This window comes from Gymnogyps californianus, chromosome Z (genome assembly GCF_018139145.2).
Source record: "Gymnogyps californianus isolate 813 chromosome Z, ASM1813914v2, whole genome shotgun sequence".
In the NCBI taxonomy this organism is placed as follows: domain Eukaryota; kingdom Metazoa; phylum Chordata; class Aves; order Accipitriformes; family Cathartidae; genus Gymnogyps; species Gymnogyps californianus.
Genome location: NC_059500.1, coordinates 56,883,532 through 56,899,466, shown reverse-complemented (window position 1 = coordinate 56,899,466; position 15,935 = coordinate 56,883,532). Strand labels below are relative to the sequence as shown.

Here is a 15,935-nt window from a genome sequence, read left to right as displayed (position 1 = left end):
TGCCAGACATTCTGTCCAGGATACTGTGAGAGACAGTAGTATCAAAAGCTTTGCTAAAATCAAAACATACCAAATCTACTGGCTTCCCTTGATCAACTAGGTGGGTGACCTTGTCATAAAAGGACATTAAGTTGGTTAAGCAAGACTTTCCTCTTGTGAACTTGTGCTGGCTCTGACCAATGACTGCATTGTATCTCAAGTGTTTCTCAATAACTCCCAGAATAACCACCTCCATAATTTTACCAGGCACTGAAGCGAGACTTGACAGGCCTGTAATTACCAGGGTCTTCCTTCTTTCCCTTCTTGAAAATTGGGACATTTGCCAGCTTCCGGTCAACTGGGACCTCTCCAGACTCCCAAGACCATTGAAAAATAATGGAGAGAGGTCCTGTGATGACATCCGCCAGCTCTTTCAGTACCCTAGGATGAATCTCATCAGGCCCCACAGGTTTACGTGCATCCAGCTGGAGCAGCAAGCCTCGAAGAAGTTCAGGGTCAGCTGGGAGTTCATCACCCTCAAAGTCACAGCCTTCCAACACAGGGCTCCAGGGGTCCCAGGGCCCATCATCAGTGTTGAAGACAGAGGTGAAGAAGGCATTAAACACCTCCATTTTGTCTACATCCCAATTTGTGACCAACCTCGTCAAGCAATGGGCCAATGTTATCTCTGATTCTCCTTTTTATAAGCTTGTTTCAGTTTCTCATTTTTTAAACACTTTACATAACTCAATCATAAAGTTAGACCATATATATTTCAGTATTTTACATTTTCTTATCATTAGTTATGTTTAAACAACTCGAGCAATATAATTTAGTAAATTCTAGCAGCATGGTCTTCAAAGCATATCTGTTGAAATACAAACGTATTTACCCTCAAGAAGTTAGAACGTGTAAGTGATCTAGCAATAAAAGTTTCACTCATTAGCAGAATTAGTCCAGGCAAAAGAGATCAGTGTCTTTCCTGAGAAATGTTCAGTTGAAGGCTTGATAAAAATCAACCAAGGGACCAACCAGCTCATGTCTCCCTTTCTCCTATGTAATTCAGGTGGCTGAACACAGGAAAGAAAAGTGCTGAATTTACTATTCTTTTTGAAATCCAGTCTATTTCTGGTTGCATTCAATTAGAGAAGCCTCTTTTCTGGCAACCTTCCATGCCAACCATGCTCCTGATCCATAAAAATATTGGGGGTGGGGAGGTGTTCCCTCTTTCCAATAAACAGCTGCAAAAATGCTTCCTATGAAAAGGACGTTAAAAAAGTAAGAGACACGCTTTTTGTCTGTAACTACCTGCTCTGGGAAAATAATTTATTAACTATATTTCAAAGACAAATCAACCTCGTAATTCCCAAATGACCTAGAAGTTAAGGAAAATGCTGTGTGCAATAAATCCCCACTTTTCTATATAAGCAGAATATATAGAATAAAGAATATCCTTTTCCCAAACAAGACACCCAGCATTACATCCCCTCCAATCCAATGCACAATTAACTATTTTTTCAGTTCATGACATTCCATCTTAATGCTTCAAAATATTAGATTCTGGGGCATAAGGTAATGCACTGCTGGAAAAAGAATTACATTTTCATATAAATAAATACAATTTTCACCTGTAAAACAAAAATATGCATGCTTGGCATTGCAGTAATGCATTTTAAACATTCACCAGCACAGAGAGACCACTGCAAACTGTTACTGAAAGAACTTTTTTCCCTACTATTTTATTGAACCAGCAGCCTATTAAAAAGCCAAAATTTGAAGTTTTATATTAATATTACAACTAAATAAAATCAGAACATGAACAGCAGGCACCACAGTGGTAATAACAGCATCTTATTCTGGCTCCTCTGTAACTTAATTATGTAGGTACTGAAGAAAAACTTGCACAATGAAAAAAAATCTTACTAAATGGAAAAAAAAGAAACAGTATTAATTTTTGCAACAGACAAGCGCAGAGACACATAGAACAGACAAGTCTGGCAAGCAGACTAGGTGTCACCTGAACAAATACTAGCTTTCAACACAGAGGTAGTGAATCCAGTAGAACTCATAATACAACTGGCTGCTTCTACTCAAGTAGCAGAAAATCAGCTGGCCAGTCAGATAAAAGTATTCAAAAGTTCGTTTTAGTAGTCTTGTTAGAAATTAAGATCTTAAATAGCATTTGTTTTTCCATGTTTTGATCACAATTCCTTTTGTGTAGATGATATCTCACCTGCTTCCAGCTCTACCTTGGCAAACTCACTTGGTAGAATAACATGAATGGTAAACGTCATAATAAATCAAATTACCATAATTTCATAGAATAGTTTGGGTTGGAAGGTACCTTTAAAGGTCATCTAGTCCAACGCCCCTGCAATAAGCAGGGACATCTTCAACTAGATCAGGTTGCTCAGAGCCTCATCCAACCTGACCTTGAATGTTTCCAGGGATGGGGCATCTACCACCTCTCTGGGCAACCTGTTCCAGTGTTTCACCACCCTCATTGTAAAAAATTTCTTCCTCCTATCTAGTCTACATCTACCCTCCTTTAGTTTAAAACCATTACCGCCTGTCCTATCGCAACAGACCCTACTAAAAAGTCTGTCCTCATCTTTCTTACAAGCCCCCTTTAAGTACTGAAAGGCCACAATAAGGTCTCCCCAGAGCCTTCTCTTCTCCAGGCTGAACAACCCCAACTCTCTCAGCCTGTCCTCATAGGAGAGGTGTTCCAGCCCTCTCATCATTTTTGTGGCCCTCCTCTGAACCCGTTCCAAGAGGTCCATGTCTTTCCTGTGCTGAGGACCCCAGAGCTGGACCAGTACTCCAGGTGTGGTCTCACCAGAGCAGAACAGAGGGGCAGAATCACCTCCGGCAACCTGCTGGCCATGCTTCTTCTGATGCAGCCCAGGATATGGTTGGCGTTCTGGGCTGTGAGCGCACATTGCCGGCTCATGTCCAGCTTTTCATCCATCAGTACCCCCAAGTCCTTCTCCACAGTGCTGCTCTCAATCCCTTCATCCCCTCATTCCCTATCTAGTAGTGATATCGAGGGTTGCCCCAACCCAGATGCAGGACCTTGCACTTGGCCTTATTGAACCTCATGAGGTTCATATGGGCCCACTTCTCAAGCTTGTCCAGGTCCCTCTGGATGGCATCCTGTCCCTCAGGTGTGTCAACCGCACTACTCAGCTTGGTGTCATCCGCAAATGTGCTGAGGGTGCACTCGATCCCACTGTGTCATTGATGAAGATATTGAACAGTACTGGTCCCAATACGGATCCCTGAGGGACACCACTCATCACCAATCTCCGTCTAAGAACTAAGAATATGTTTGATGTCAAGGTCAGTGGTTGTCAAGCTGTGCAACACTAGGCTGCCAAGAGAAATGTCCACCCTCAACTCCAAGCACTACTGAAGGGTCATGGAATAAGGAGGCTCTAGGAAGAGCCTCCCCCGCTCCGAAAACTCATTTTGTGTGAAGTCTCCTAAGAGATACTGCCTGATTAAGTCACACAATTAAAAGTAGCACACAGATTTCCTAAAAGACAAAAGAAAGTTCAGGTCTATTAGCAGAAATAAAAATAGTAAAGTAAGCAGCAAGGAAGCTAAAAGTTTCAAGTTCGCATGAACATGCTCCTCATTACTATCTACTATCATCCTAAGCCTTCAAAACCAGCAAATCCCAGTAGCCATGAGCATATATTGCTCACATATTATTTTAAGGGCAGACCAGATACCGCTCCACACTTTTCAGTCAAAGACTGTTAAGATTTTAGGTAGAACTTGCAAAATTGTTCAAGTTATTTCTACTACCGATACCCATCTTTCACTGCCACATTTGAGCAAATTCCTTTTGTAGGAAATTCGTATTGTATCTCAAATAAATTCCAGGCCTGGGGGAAAATGCAAGTCACAGAAAACACGTTAAGGACAAAGTTCTACCCTACTGTCATCCTACATGTGTTGAGCAGCCTTTGGCACACCTGTCTTTCCAAAGTATACCATCCTCCTTCAGCACTGCCTGAAGTTAAAATAAACCATTACCTCAGCATTCAAATACATACTGATAACCATGTAGACTCAAATTGCATCTGCTGTACATTGCAAGTGATAGAATTACACAAAAATTGAGTTCTTTTACTTAACTGCAGATTTTCTCACTGGTGTGCAGTTTACTTACTATATTAATTTAATTTGAATTAACTTCCCTTTAGAAGTAAGAATTATCTGTTTTCTAGAGAATTATACTTCATAAATGTATATGCACTATTTAAAAAATGAAACTAAGAAATTTTTTGATATACATAACCATGCACTTGTTTTCTTGAGTCATTTTGCTGTCTCCTATGAATTCATGGAAGTCTAAAATGGAGATGAAGCAGGGAGAGAAAACACAATGTAGCCAAGTTTTATCAAATGCATATGTGGTTTTATTCCTATGTCCAAGTATGTGAGATGGGATATTAACCTTAAATAAGGACAATGATGCACTAAAATTAGACTAACCTCAATTATTTTCTGGTAAACAAAACCTGAAAATTGTTGACTGTTTCTCTAAATCAAATAATGACTTAGTACTGGATGCACAAAACACTCTTTAAAAGTTACATAACTTTGGAATAAAACTTTAAAATTCAATAGTTTGAAAAATATTGCATGGAAAATCTTGAAAACATCCTTCTTTCTCTGTCTTCAGTAATTCAGCCTATTCAGAAACACAGTTTGGAAGACAGAACCTCAACACAGAGGGGCTTATTTTGAAAGTCACTATTACAAAAAGTTACCAGGAGAACAGGTCATGTATTTCAAGTCCACATTATTTTTGTGACAATTTGTTGTGATGGTTGTCAGTCAGTTATTCATATTTGTTCCAATGGTCTCTGTAAGACCATTACTTTTGTTCTCTTCTAGATAAGCAGCTCTTTTCTTAGTAAAAGTAGCAAACAGTGTATCCATCATTCCCAAAACTTCTAGTAATTCCTCTTGATAGTCAATCTCTTTTCCTATGGCTTCCTGAAGTCTCAAGAATTGTCTATCAACAATCGGTGACTGCCCAACCACAGGCTGATAAATGTCTGTAAAGAAAAAAGTCACTTAAGAATCCACACATCTATAAAAACATGAAAATGATATTAGCTAGTTAGAGATGCATTTAAGGAGCCTGGCACAAGTCCAACATTGTGGACAAATAAGACAACTTTAATGGTGTTCTGAAAACAGTGTTAATTATTGGTATGTACTCACAGTTACAGTAAGTCAAACAAACAGAAACAGAAGTTTTTATGACCTCAAATATTATTTTTACCTCATTGGAGAATCGGAAGTCACTTGTACTATGTAAGTATAGAAACATGAAGTATCAAAGATACTTCAAGACCATGAGGAGCTTCCTGCAGCCGGTGCAAATCAGATACTGACTGTGGTCCAAGTCATGCGGCAATACCTCTTTTTGGATCATTCTCTTGACATTGAGTTCATACTTATAAACAAACCCGTAAAGGTTTGGTTTCTTAAAAATGTAGCACTTTTTACCTTATTTACAAGCTAGCTATATGGCTTTGAGAATCTTTTTTGTGTTTGTCATGGTTTAACCCCAGCCAGCAGCTAAGCACCATGCAGCCGCTCCCTCACTCTCTGCTCCCAGCTCCCAGTGGGATGGGGAGAATTGGGAAAGAAGGTAAAACTCATGGGTTGAGATAAGAATGGTTAAATAACTAAAGTAAAACAAAATATACTACTAACTAATAATAACAATAATTGTAATGAAAAGGAATAGAACAAAAAAAAAAAAAAGAAATAAAACCCAAGACAAGTGATGCATAATGCAGTTGCCCACCACCTGCTGACCGATGCCTCAGCAGCAAGCTGCCCCTCCCGGCCAACTCCTCCCAGTTTATATACTGGGCATGATGTTCTATGGTATGGAATAGCCCCTTGGCTAGTTCGGGTCAGCTCTCCTGGCTATGCTCCCTCCCAGCTTCTTGCACACCTGCTTGCTGGCAGAGCATGGGAAACTGAAAAGTCCTTGGCTTAAGATAAGCGCTACTTAGCCAACAACTAAAACATCAGTGTGTTATCAACATTATTTTCCTACTAAATCCGAAACACAGCACTATACCAGCTACTAAGAAGAAAAATATCCCAGCCAAAACCAGGACAGCGTTGTACTTACCAGTGATCATATCTGCAACAGTCACCAGTACAGGAGTAAATCTAGGCTCAATCACACGCCTGCAAAATTAGAAGACATCCCAATTTTACTGGTTTTGCCAACTGCACTTCTTCTCCCACCAACAAGCAGCCTTCTCATACAGGCATACAGACAATTTCTTATTCATGAAGAGATGTCACACAACAGCAGTCAGAGGTGCGAGTCAAAAAAAGCCACATATGTGGTATTTACCCTCCTCCTTGCAGGAAGGCGGTGGGGTTTGGAGGACTGGCAAAAGCGTCAGGTACATGAAGACACAAGTTTCATTGAGGAGACAGAAAATAATGGACTAAGGGTAGAATGTCTGGCAAAGAAGTAAAATATACTCTCTCACACTATCAGCAAAATTGTTTTCTGCAAACAGGTAAACTATTTCAGTACTATCCCAGACCTTGGTATCAGAAAGCAGAAAGCATATGAGCTCTCAAGAGTACCAGTGTTCCACCTGTGATCTGCTGAGACTCTGTGGCAAAAGACATTAAGAAATACAGATCTCAAAATAGTCAGAAAGAACTCCGGTTAAAATACTACCTTGCCACAAAGGTAAGAAGGAGATTAATTTGCTTCTCATCTCGGCCTGCAAGCGCACTCCTCAGTGTTCCTCTGCGATGTAGTTCCTGCATGACTGCAACCGTAACTTCAGGAGTATAAAGCCTGATGGGTGGCTGGACATACATAAGAAGAGTTTAGTACCAAAGCAACATCTTTACACAACAACCAGCACTGATATCCACAAAATCAAAATGGAACCCACACAAGTTTGATTCCTTTCTAGTTATACACTGCAATAAAATTAGTTTGACGTACAGAAAAAATCCATGTCAGATGACAGCACACAACTCTGATGAGACAAAACCCAATGCCTTACCTCCAGTACTGCATCAAGGGCCTTGGAAGACTGAAAGCTCTTCAGCAGCTTGTCATATTTCCTCAAAACACGTTTTACAGGTTTACTGACACAGAAATCTTCCTAGAATTGAAAGACAAGTTCAGAATAAGACACACACACACACAACGGATTAGATGTATTACCATGAACAAGCTTATACGTCTTTGTATGTTCCCTCCCTTCCCTTTCTTCAACTTAGCACACTCCAAAAAAAGAAAATTTTGAGGAGTGCTTCTGTATACATTTTCTCACCACCCTATACCTGTTTTGGCATGTAAGTTCTTCCTTTCACGTAGGTTCTATATGCTGGTTGTCTCTTCTTTTGAGACTTTTCTCTCCTTTCTTCAGGTTTTCTGTGTTTAACATTTAGCACCCCATTGGTCATGCCGACGACTATGGTTTCATCTTCAGGCTAAAATGAAGAAATCACAGAGTTAAGAACCTAGTGTTTTATTTGATGATGCGTGCTCTAGCATGCAGATTTTTAAATTTTTATGCTTCATGATAAGGCTCTAATCACAATATTATAGAATAACTTTAGTTGGAAGGTCCCATGGTAAAATACCTTGTTCAAAACAGGGACAGCTTTAAGGCTACGATTGTAAGCAACATTATCCATCTAATAAACCTTTAACAAATACCTAGAGGGACTACAGCCTGACTAGTGAAGCAAGCTCAAATATGCATTAACATCCTTCTGCAAGTATAATCTATGACAGGCTTTGTTTTTTCCAATGGTGTACAACTGCCTTTGGCTGTTACATGCCATACAGCAGACATGAACACACATGAGAAAGCTACCATGGAACAGCAGGATTTTGAGAAACAAGTGAAAGTTGTTCAAAATACGAGTCACTGGTATAAATTTCACCTACATAACAAAGCTTGCATGTATTTGATGCTAAAGGTCATAATTTTAAATGACGCACTGGTGAAAAACACTGACTTCACATATAAAATAGTGAGTTCTGACCTGCTACTATTAACAGATAATTCTATGAAAGCATTAAACATCAGCTGAATGCTCAACTGCTGGTAAGTAAAAAAAAAAAAAAACAACAAACAATAAAAAGTGTTAGGAATTACTACAAAAGAAATAAAAACTAGAACGTCGTTATGCCACTGGATAAATCCATTGTTTACCCATATCTTAAATCCTATGTGAGTCATTCTCAAAAAAACAGTAGCAGATTCAGAATAAAAGAATCAAAAAACCCCGAGGAGAATCAAAGATTGGCTTGATTTGAGACAGAACTCTTCAGCATGGGAAAAAAAGACAATTGAGAAGGGATATGATAAAAGCCTACAGAATTGTGACAGGTATGGATGGAGATCAGCTGGTCAATGTCTTGTTTAGGGGCATCAAATGAAGCTAATGAAGGTTCAAATAGAACAAAAGGAGGCAATTCTTCACAAAACAAGTAGCAGAAATGTGGAACTCCTTGTCAAGGAATCTAGTGAAGGTTAAACATTTGTTTGAGCTCAAGGAGAGACTGAGCAGGTTTATGTATGAGAAATTCTTTGAATTACACAGAAACTACACTCTGATGAGCTAATTTCTCATCTGAAAATGAGTTTGGAGTTTGGGAGAATATCAGGAAACTCATCACACACACTTGCCCTCTTTTTAGTTTAGCATCTACTTATGGCTATAGTTGGAAGCAGCATCTGGAATTAGACCAGCCTTTGGTTTGACCCAGTACAGCCAGTCTTATGATCTCCTATAACCATTTAAAATTCAAGGGGTTTAGTCAATAGGAAACAAAATATTATGTTTCAAAAGATACATATACAGCTCTAGAGATGCCATACTGCAGGTATTGCACGTTTGGCAGCTGCTGTAGAGGCTTAAAGGGTATGGGGTTTTTTTTGGTTCTGTACTCCTCACCTCAACCAAAATAATTCAAAACTCATTCAGCTCTAGCTCCCTAAGGAACAAAGTAGGAAATGAAGAAAAGAAGACACCTTCTCCACACACACGTTCCCCTATGTTCCAGAAGACCAGGACAATAGTAAAGTAGCAAAGGTAGTAAAGATCCCTCACAGTCCCTTTTACATGTCCTTCAGAGGCTATATAAGAGGGTGACTACATGACAACAGCTTTGTTTTAAAAAGTGGTACCAGCCTCCAAATTTCTGGCCAGCAGGTCACTTTTCCATTGGAACTCAAAAGTTTCAGAGAAATGAGAGTCTTTGTTTTCTGTTTCCAAGACAATAAGACACATGCCCTGGCAAATAAGTTTGTTTATGCTCATACCTCATGCCCTCTCCCCTTTTCTTCCTCAGAACAACCTGACACCAACAACTTTTAAGACAAGTTCACCCTATTGTAAATTTCTCAACAAATGAACTACTTTTTTTCTTGTATCACTGCCACACAAGAGGATTCACAAGGTTCCTGAAAGGCAAAAGATGAGTACAATCTTCTTAAAGTCAAGGGACTTCCCTTCTAAACTGAGTACTTTCCCTATGATATATACTGTCCTTGATAAACACACAATTTTGTACAGATCTAATCAGGTAACATCTGGTATCTATTAAAACCTCTCAATGCATTTTTTACTCAGGAGGAGTATATTCAGTCATCCTACTTTGCATGTACAGCATTCTTCTGAAACACTCTATAGCAATGAAAGCAAAAATTAATTACTTCAGTGACTTAAAAAGTATCAGTAATTACCTTGCCTAGAAAGATTTCTAATGTACTTACCGACAACGCAAGACTGAGGATGGATGTTGCATAGTTAAAGCTGTGGACTACTTTGTAGGAAGTAGTACTGTAAATCTTCACATGCCTATACAGAAGAGTAATGATTAAAACCTCATTACTTATGCCTCATTGTAGACACTTTACAGGAATTTCATCACTCTCAACTTCTATAGATCATTTAAGGAAACTGAGTGTTTATACAAAGCATTCTTCAGACTACCACTGGGCTTCTTAGTTATTACCTCTCCTGCAACAGAAATGTTCTGTTAAAAGATACACAGAAGTCAGGAAAGGATTACCCTTACCCAAAAAAGATGAAAATGGGGCAAGGACAGAAAAAGAAATTGAAGGCAGATGCAGTGACTATCTGACTTCAGCAATGCTTATTAGGAAACACTAAGACAGCATTTCTTCAAATTTGTTCTTAAATTTTAAATGTAAGATCTATTGACGATTTCTGGAAGTAAATCCACAGATATTCTTGTATCTGGCTGCTCTTTAATGATTTGGCTGAAGGCAGGAAATACTTAACAAATGGAAAAACAAAACATCATCTTACAACAAGTACGAATGTTAGTGTTGTGAGCACTGAATGACAAATAGCTGCACAGCTAGTGTGATCCTTCAGCTTATGCTTTGTAATCATAAAGCCTGAGGAAGCCTAGGAAGTACAGGGAGGGAGGGAGGGGGGAAGAAGACAGACCACTGTCATTTCGGACCACTTCATATTTCTAATGTCTCAGCAACAACAGATTGAGTACCGGTACTCAGCAACTCAACTCAACCAAATAAACAAAAAAGCAACGAGGACATACTGCACCTCGGGTACAAAAAGCAACAGCACAGAGACACAAAATCCAGGCTCTTTAAAGGTGAATACTAATACACTTTCAGTTATTTAAACTGTATTAAAGTTCAAAATAGTTACTTTATGAAGACTGCAAAGGTCAGTTTAGAAATTCAGAAAAATGAATACTTTTTCAGAAGCTCCCCATACTCATTCCCAAACGGCACATGCAACTCTTACTGACATTCAGGCTAATAAAAGATTAATGTGTATCGCAGTACGTACCTTGGTCCCAAGACACGTTTTCAAGGAACTTATATCTCTAACAGTTAAAAGTGTTTAAGCCCAAAAAACATGCACAGATTCACATTGATGTACAGTAACTTTCAAAGGAAAAAAGTCCTAACGAATTTAAATCACAACAAAGCCACAAAATATACTAACCTGTCCAGGGATCCTGACAATAACCTTTGTCCAGAGCTGTTCAGGCATAAACAAGTTACAGTTTTATGGTGATTTTTAAGTGAAACTAGCAATTGTCCACCTTTTAGTACATCCCAAACTTTAACATATCGACCTCCTGTGAGAAGGAAACACACAAAACAGTTTGACATATGTACACATTCACACTTCTCTGGAGAAGTTTTCACAGAGTGATACAGTGCCTCCTTCGTAACACACAGTCTTCTGTACCTACTCACCATTCCCATCCATTATGACTATCTCCTGGGACAAGACACATTACAAGCCTGCTCTTTTTTAGGCCATTCTGCAGGCACAGCTGAATGATTCAACATACTCCTTACCAAAAAAGTCTAGATATCACTGGGTTACAGGACTTCTGATGCAATGGCAAGAAGAGACTAAAAAACCTTGTCATCATTAAAAGAAAGATACAGTCCCATCTTTTCAAAAATTCTCAAGTATGTTCATTCCTTCACTTTAGCACTGGGCTAATTAAAGTCTGTGTCTTGTCATTAAAAATGTCCTTTTTTTTTTTTTTTTTTTTTGGACCAACTACAAGAAAATCACATCAGAGACAAAAAGACCCTTACTTTCACCCTCCAGATCAACACAGATTCCTAAAGAAGATCTTTGAGAAATCCAGCTGTTACATCATTTACCACTTCATTACCAAATGAAAACACCACACAAGAAAGAAGCAGCTGAAGTATTTCGCAAATTAGGGCCACAGAAAAGAAATCTGGTTTTATTGAAGTACCTGCAGATACTAGAAGCCCACCAGAAGGGAACAGAAGCACGCTCTCCACAGGCTGGCCATGTTCTATTGTCATGACACTACTTTTTGTTCGTGCATCAAATAGTTTCACAGTGTGATCATAGGAACCTGCAAACACAACCGTAAATAGCTTCAGTTTCATAATTTCAATTATTTCAGGAACTAAAACAGCCACGTCCTACAATCTAAAGGAGCTCCTGCCAAACGGAAACAGTTTTAAACCATACACTTAGAACATCTTGTGGTTTACCTCCGTCAATTTACAGCCTTCAGGCAACATAAGTCTTCTAATTCTAGCCCTAGCAACATGTCAGGCCTTAAAAGTAATTTAAGTCTTAAATTTTATTTCCATTCCACTAATGAAGTGTATTTGTAACAATAAATATCAGGCAACCTAATGAAACCTAGTCTCTTGCGCCTCCTGAAGTAAGGTATACTATTTTTTTCACAGCAGTTAGCCACAGATTAATAGAAAGCTACTGCTAGGAAAAACAAAAGCAACTGCTTTCAAATAACTCCTCACACGACCTTTCATTTTTGAGTCTGCCAGTTTTGGGCTGTACAAACTACAATGGAACTAGTGTCCTCCTCCAGAAACCTGATAAAACACTTCAGTCAATCCCAACTAAAGGATACGTTCACAGGATTTTCTTAAAACTTTCAAAGACCAGTCAGAACAGTCCCGTTAACTCTAACAGGCTAAAGCAAAAAGATGTTAAAAATTAGTTCACTCACAGGTTTCCCTACAAACATCAGTGTCAAGCTTAAAAAGCAAGCAAAAAGGAAACAACAAAGTAGGCACTGAGTAGGAAGACAGATCTTCCATGTTTAAAATATAATAAACAAGATCCTACTGTATCAAAAACTATCTTACTGCATTTTTCTTCAATTCAACCCAAAAGAAGCAGATATAAAAAATAAAATCAAACCTGTTATAAAGACATCTGCATTCACTTTACTTGTACAGCCACATCTCACATAGTCAGCATGTTCACTGTATGAGACGATTTCTGTAGCACTCGGAATATCCCACAAATTTGATGAATAATCATCACCACCAGAAAATATTCGGTATTTATCAGACAGGAAGCCCACTACATGAACAGGTCTAGAAAACAAAGTCCATAATATCCAAAGTTAAAATATATACTTGTTTCCAGAAGCGTTAGTCTGTGTGAAGAGCTTATTAAAGTATTCTCTCTAACTTAAAAGGGCAAAGTGTTTACTGTTTCTATATTTCCAGCCAGAAAAGGGTCATGCTGACAGATGCTTACCTAAGCACTGATATGATCTGCCTTAAAAGTTTTACAGATCTACTAGATGCCCATTCAAAAGCTGTAAATTTGTTACTTAGAGGTCTGCGTACCAGCACTGTCCTTTAGAAAAAATTTATAGCAGTGAATTTTAAGTATGACTGGGTTCGACACTGGTCTTGTCCTTTAAAACCACTACTTAAATCTGTATTATCATCATAATATCCCAACAGAGAATGACTTTGACAGAAAACACAGATACCCTAAATCTTATTACAGTTAACCTAGTGGTTAGGACATAAGATAATACCCAATCTACAAACACAGACCTCAAATAGAAACACTCTCAAGGTCCGCCTGTTTGCTTTCCAGTGAAAGCAGGTTTGTTGTTGTTGTTCTAGATAGATAAAACACATATTGGTCTTCCGTAGCACAGCAATCTGTTTAATCTAAGCATTATCATTGTTTTCTCCTCACTGGTACATCAGAACTCTTCTAACTCCTTCGCCACCCCAACCCCACCCCGCCATTATGCACTTTTTCTGTTTTGTTTTTTTTTTAAGGAATTCCTGCTCTCCCTGGTGTATTTCTTCACTGTTTTTGTTTAGCCACTTTTTAGAACTCTTTTCCTGCCAGCATCAAATAAAATGTGCTTATCAGTGTGTTGTGGTTTAACCCCAGCCAGCAACTAAGCACCATGCAGCCACTTCCCGTCCCCCTGTCCCCCCGACGGGGAAGGGGAGGAGGGAAAAAGAAAAAAAAAGGTAAAACTCATGGGTTGAAATAAAAACAGTTTAATAACTAAAGTAAAATAAAATATACTACTAACTAATAATAACAATAATTGTAATGAAAAGGAATAGAACAAAAAAAAAAAAAAGAAATAAAACCCAAGAAAAGACAAGTGATGCACAATGCAATTGCTCACCACCCACTGACCGATGCCCAAGCAGCGATCCACCCCTCCCGGCCAACTCCCCCGTTTATATACTGGGCATGACATTCCATGGTATGGAATATCCCTTTGGCTAGTTGGGGTCAGCTGTCCTGGCTGTGCTCCCTCCCAGCTTCTTGCACACCTGCTTGCTGGCAGAGCATGGGAAACTGAAAAATCCTTGGCTTAAGATAAGCGCTACTTAGCAACAACTAAAACATCAGTGTGTTATCAACATTATTCTCACACTAAATCCAAAACACAGCACTGCACCAGCCAGTAAGAAGAAAATTAACTCTATCCCAGCCAAAACCAGGACACAGTGCCATGTAGTCACAAGACTATGTCTACACATCATATTAACAGACACCTACCTGAATTAGAAAATACATTTATTCTTCCATGTACTCAATTTATATTTAGAATTCTTAAAAAAATCACTCCAATTTTGAATTCAATTTAAAAATCTACTTTTCAGTAAGATCTATGTGAGACAGTTGCAAGAAACATAGATCATTATTATTCAGATTTTCAGCAACATGCAAAGCAGACATACGTAAATACACCAAACAAGCTTAGGCACACAAAGAAAAAGACACTGTCTTACTTAGTATGACCATCAAATTGTCTCAGCGGTGCTCTTCCACTAATGTCAAAGAGGCGAATGCTACCTTCCTCGCTGCCAGCAACAAGCAGATTGCCATCATCTCTGTATGTGGCACAATAAGCAGCATCTTTGAAGCGAGAAAATGTTTTGACTGGTTCCTGAGAGTAACGACCATAAATGTGGATCTAGCAAAACAAGGAGACATTAAGTTTGCTCATATGATACCAACCGAAGGACAAGAACATAAAAACCTCAGAAAAGCCACTTACCCTTGAAGAGGCTGTGACAGCATAGTTATATGGAGGAATCGGGGAGAAGTCAATTTTATTTATTGCACCAAATTCCTTTATCTGAACAGGTGTCTAAAACAATTGCAATAAAGATCATTAGATACACATAAGCACACCATCAAAAATGAAAACAGCAAAACAAAACCTATTCTTCCTATAGAGAGCTCAAAACTCCATTGAGAACCAAATCATTTTTTAAATACAATCCTACTGAGTTTCTCTTCTGTCAGGCTACTTCTGCTCTTATAATTTTTTTCCAATTCACACATTACAACTCATCCATTAATTATGTGTTTTGAGGAAAAAAACACCTTATTCACTGACGCATGTTTAAAAATACTTTGATTAGTCGCACGAAAGCGGGAAAAAAAGAATTCTAGGACAACGACTACGTCTTTTGGGCCAGCTTGGGCCACAAGTCTGCCTCGTTTCCTAGGAAGCCGCTGCACAGGTTTCAGTGCGGTATTAAAGAACCGCTTCTAACCGAAAGCCGCAAGAGCCGGCAGAACAAGCACGGACCAGAGCGCAGACACGGCGCCACTCGGAGTCACACGGGCCGGCCCGCTGCCCCAAGCCCCCCGCGCCGCGGAGGGCTGCCTCCTACCTTGTAGCCCCGCCAGTAGACCGTGTCCTGCGTGATCCTCTCCCCGAGCTTGGGGAACGTCTGAACCACCACCGGTTTGTACGTGGCCATGGCTGACCAGGAGCCGGGGCCGCCAAGCGAGGCGAAGGCCCGCGCGGCGGCTCCTCGGGGAGCGACGGCCGCCGCCGAGTGGCGCTCCCGCCTGCGGGCCCGGCCAGGCGGGTGGCTCTCCGGCAGGAGCTCAGGGAGGGCCGAACCGATCCACGCCGCCTCAGGGGGCGAGGGCCACGCTGCTCCCCGCCGCCGCCGCCGCCGCCGCTATGGCGAGCCCCACGCCTGCCTCGAGGAGAGCCAACACGCTCGGGTAGCCAGTACGTCATCAGGGGGCGACTCTCGCTAGCCAATCGCCACCGCGGCGGGGAGGTAGAGCGTCACTTCCCCCTCCTCGTCAGC

The 15,935-nt window shown here is 39.9% G+C and overlaps 1 protein-coding gene across 2 annotated transcripts; it reads right to left on the bottom strand.

Moving 5' to 3' along the window:
* Window positions 1–4,393: 4,393 nt before the first annotated feature.
* On the bottom strand, window positions 4,394–15,638 carry UTP15 (UTP15 small subunit processome component). Of its 2 annotated transcripts, none has more exons than XM_050912975.1 (12): window positions 15,504–15,638; window positions 14,879–14,971; window positions 14,610–14,794; window positions 12,745–12,923; window positions 11,798–11,923; window positions 11,020–11,155; window positions 9,789–9,873; window positions 7,342–7,491; window positions 7,059–7,160; window positions 6,722–6,855; window positions 6,152–6,210; window positions 4,394–5,054 (listed from the first exon to the last, which is right to left on the bottom strand). In XM_050912975.1, exons 1-12 carry the CDS (start codon window positions 15,591–15,593, stop codon window positions 4,831–4,833), a joined length of 1,563 nt encoding a protein of 520 aa, XP_050768932.1. In that variant the 5' UTR covers window positions 15,594–15,638; the 3' UTR covers window positions 4,394–4,830. The 2 variants fall into 2 exon arrangements, with proteins under 2 accessions (XP_050768932.1, XP_050768933.1); XM_050912976.1 differs by having other exon boundaries at window positions 14,879–14,914.
* Between the last annotated feature and the right edge of the window lie 297 nt (window positions 15,639–15,935).

What these genes read in the sequence shown, in the direction of transcription:
- UTP15 (XM_050912975.1), bottom strand. Translation starts at nt 15,593, where the DNA reads ATGGCCACGTACAAACCGGTGGTGGTTCAGACGTTCCCCAAGCTCGGG. An exon ending in TGCAGATGTCTTTATAACAG is followed by an intron (nt 11,924 to 12,744) that starts GTTTGATTTTAT and finishes TTGTGTTTGCAG; the next exon opens with GTTCCTATGATCACACTGTG. An exon ending in TCCTCAGTCTTGCGTTGTCG is followed by an intron (nt 7,492 to 9,788) that starts GTAAGTACATTA and finishes TCTTCATTTTAG; the next exon opens with CCTGAAGATGAAACCATAGT.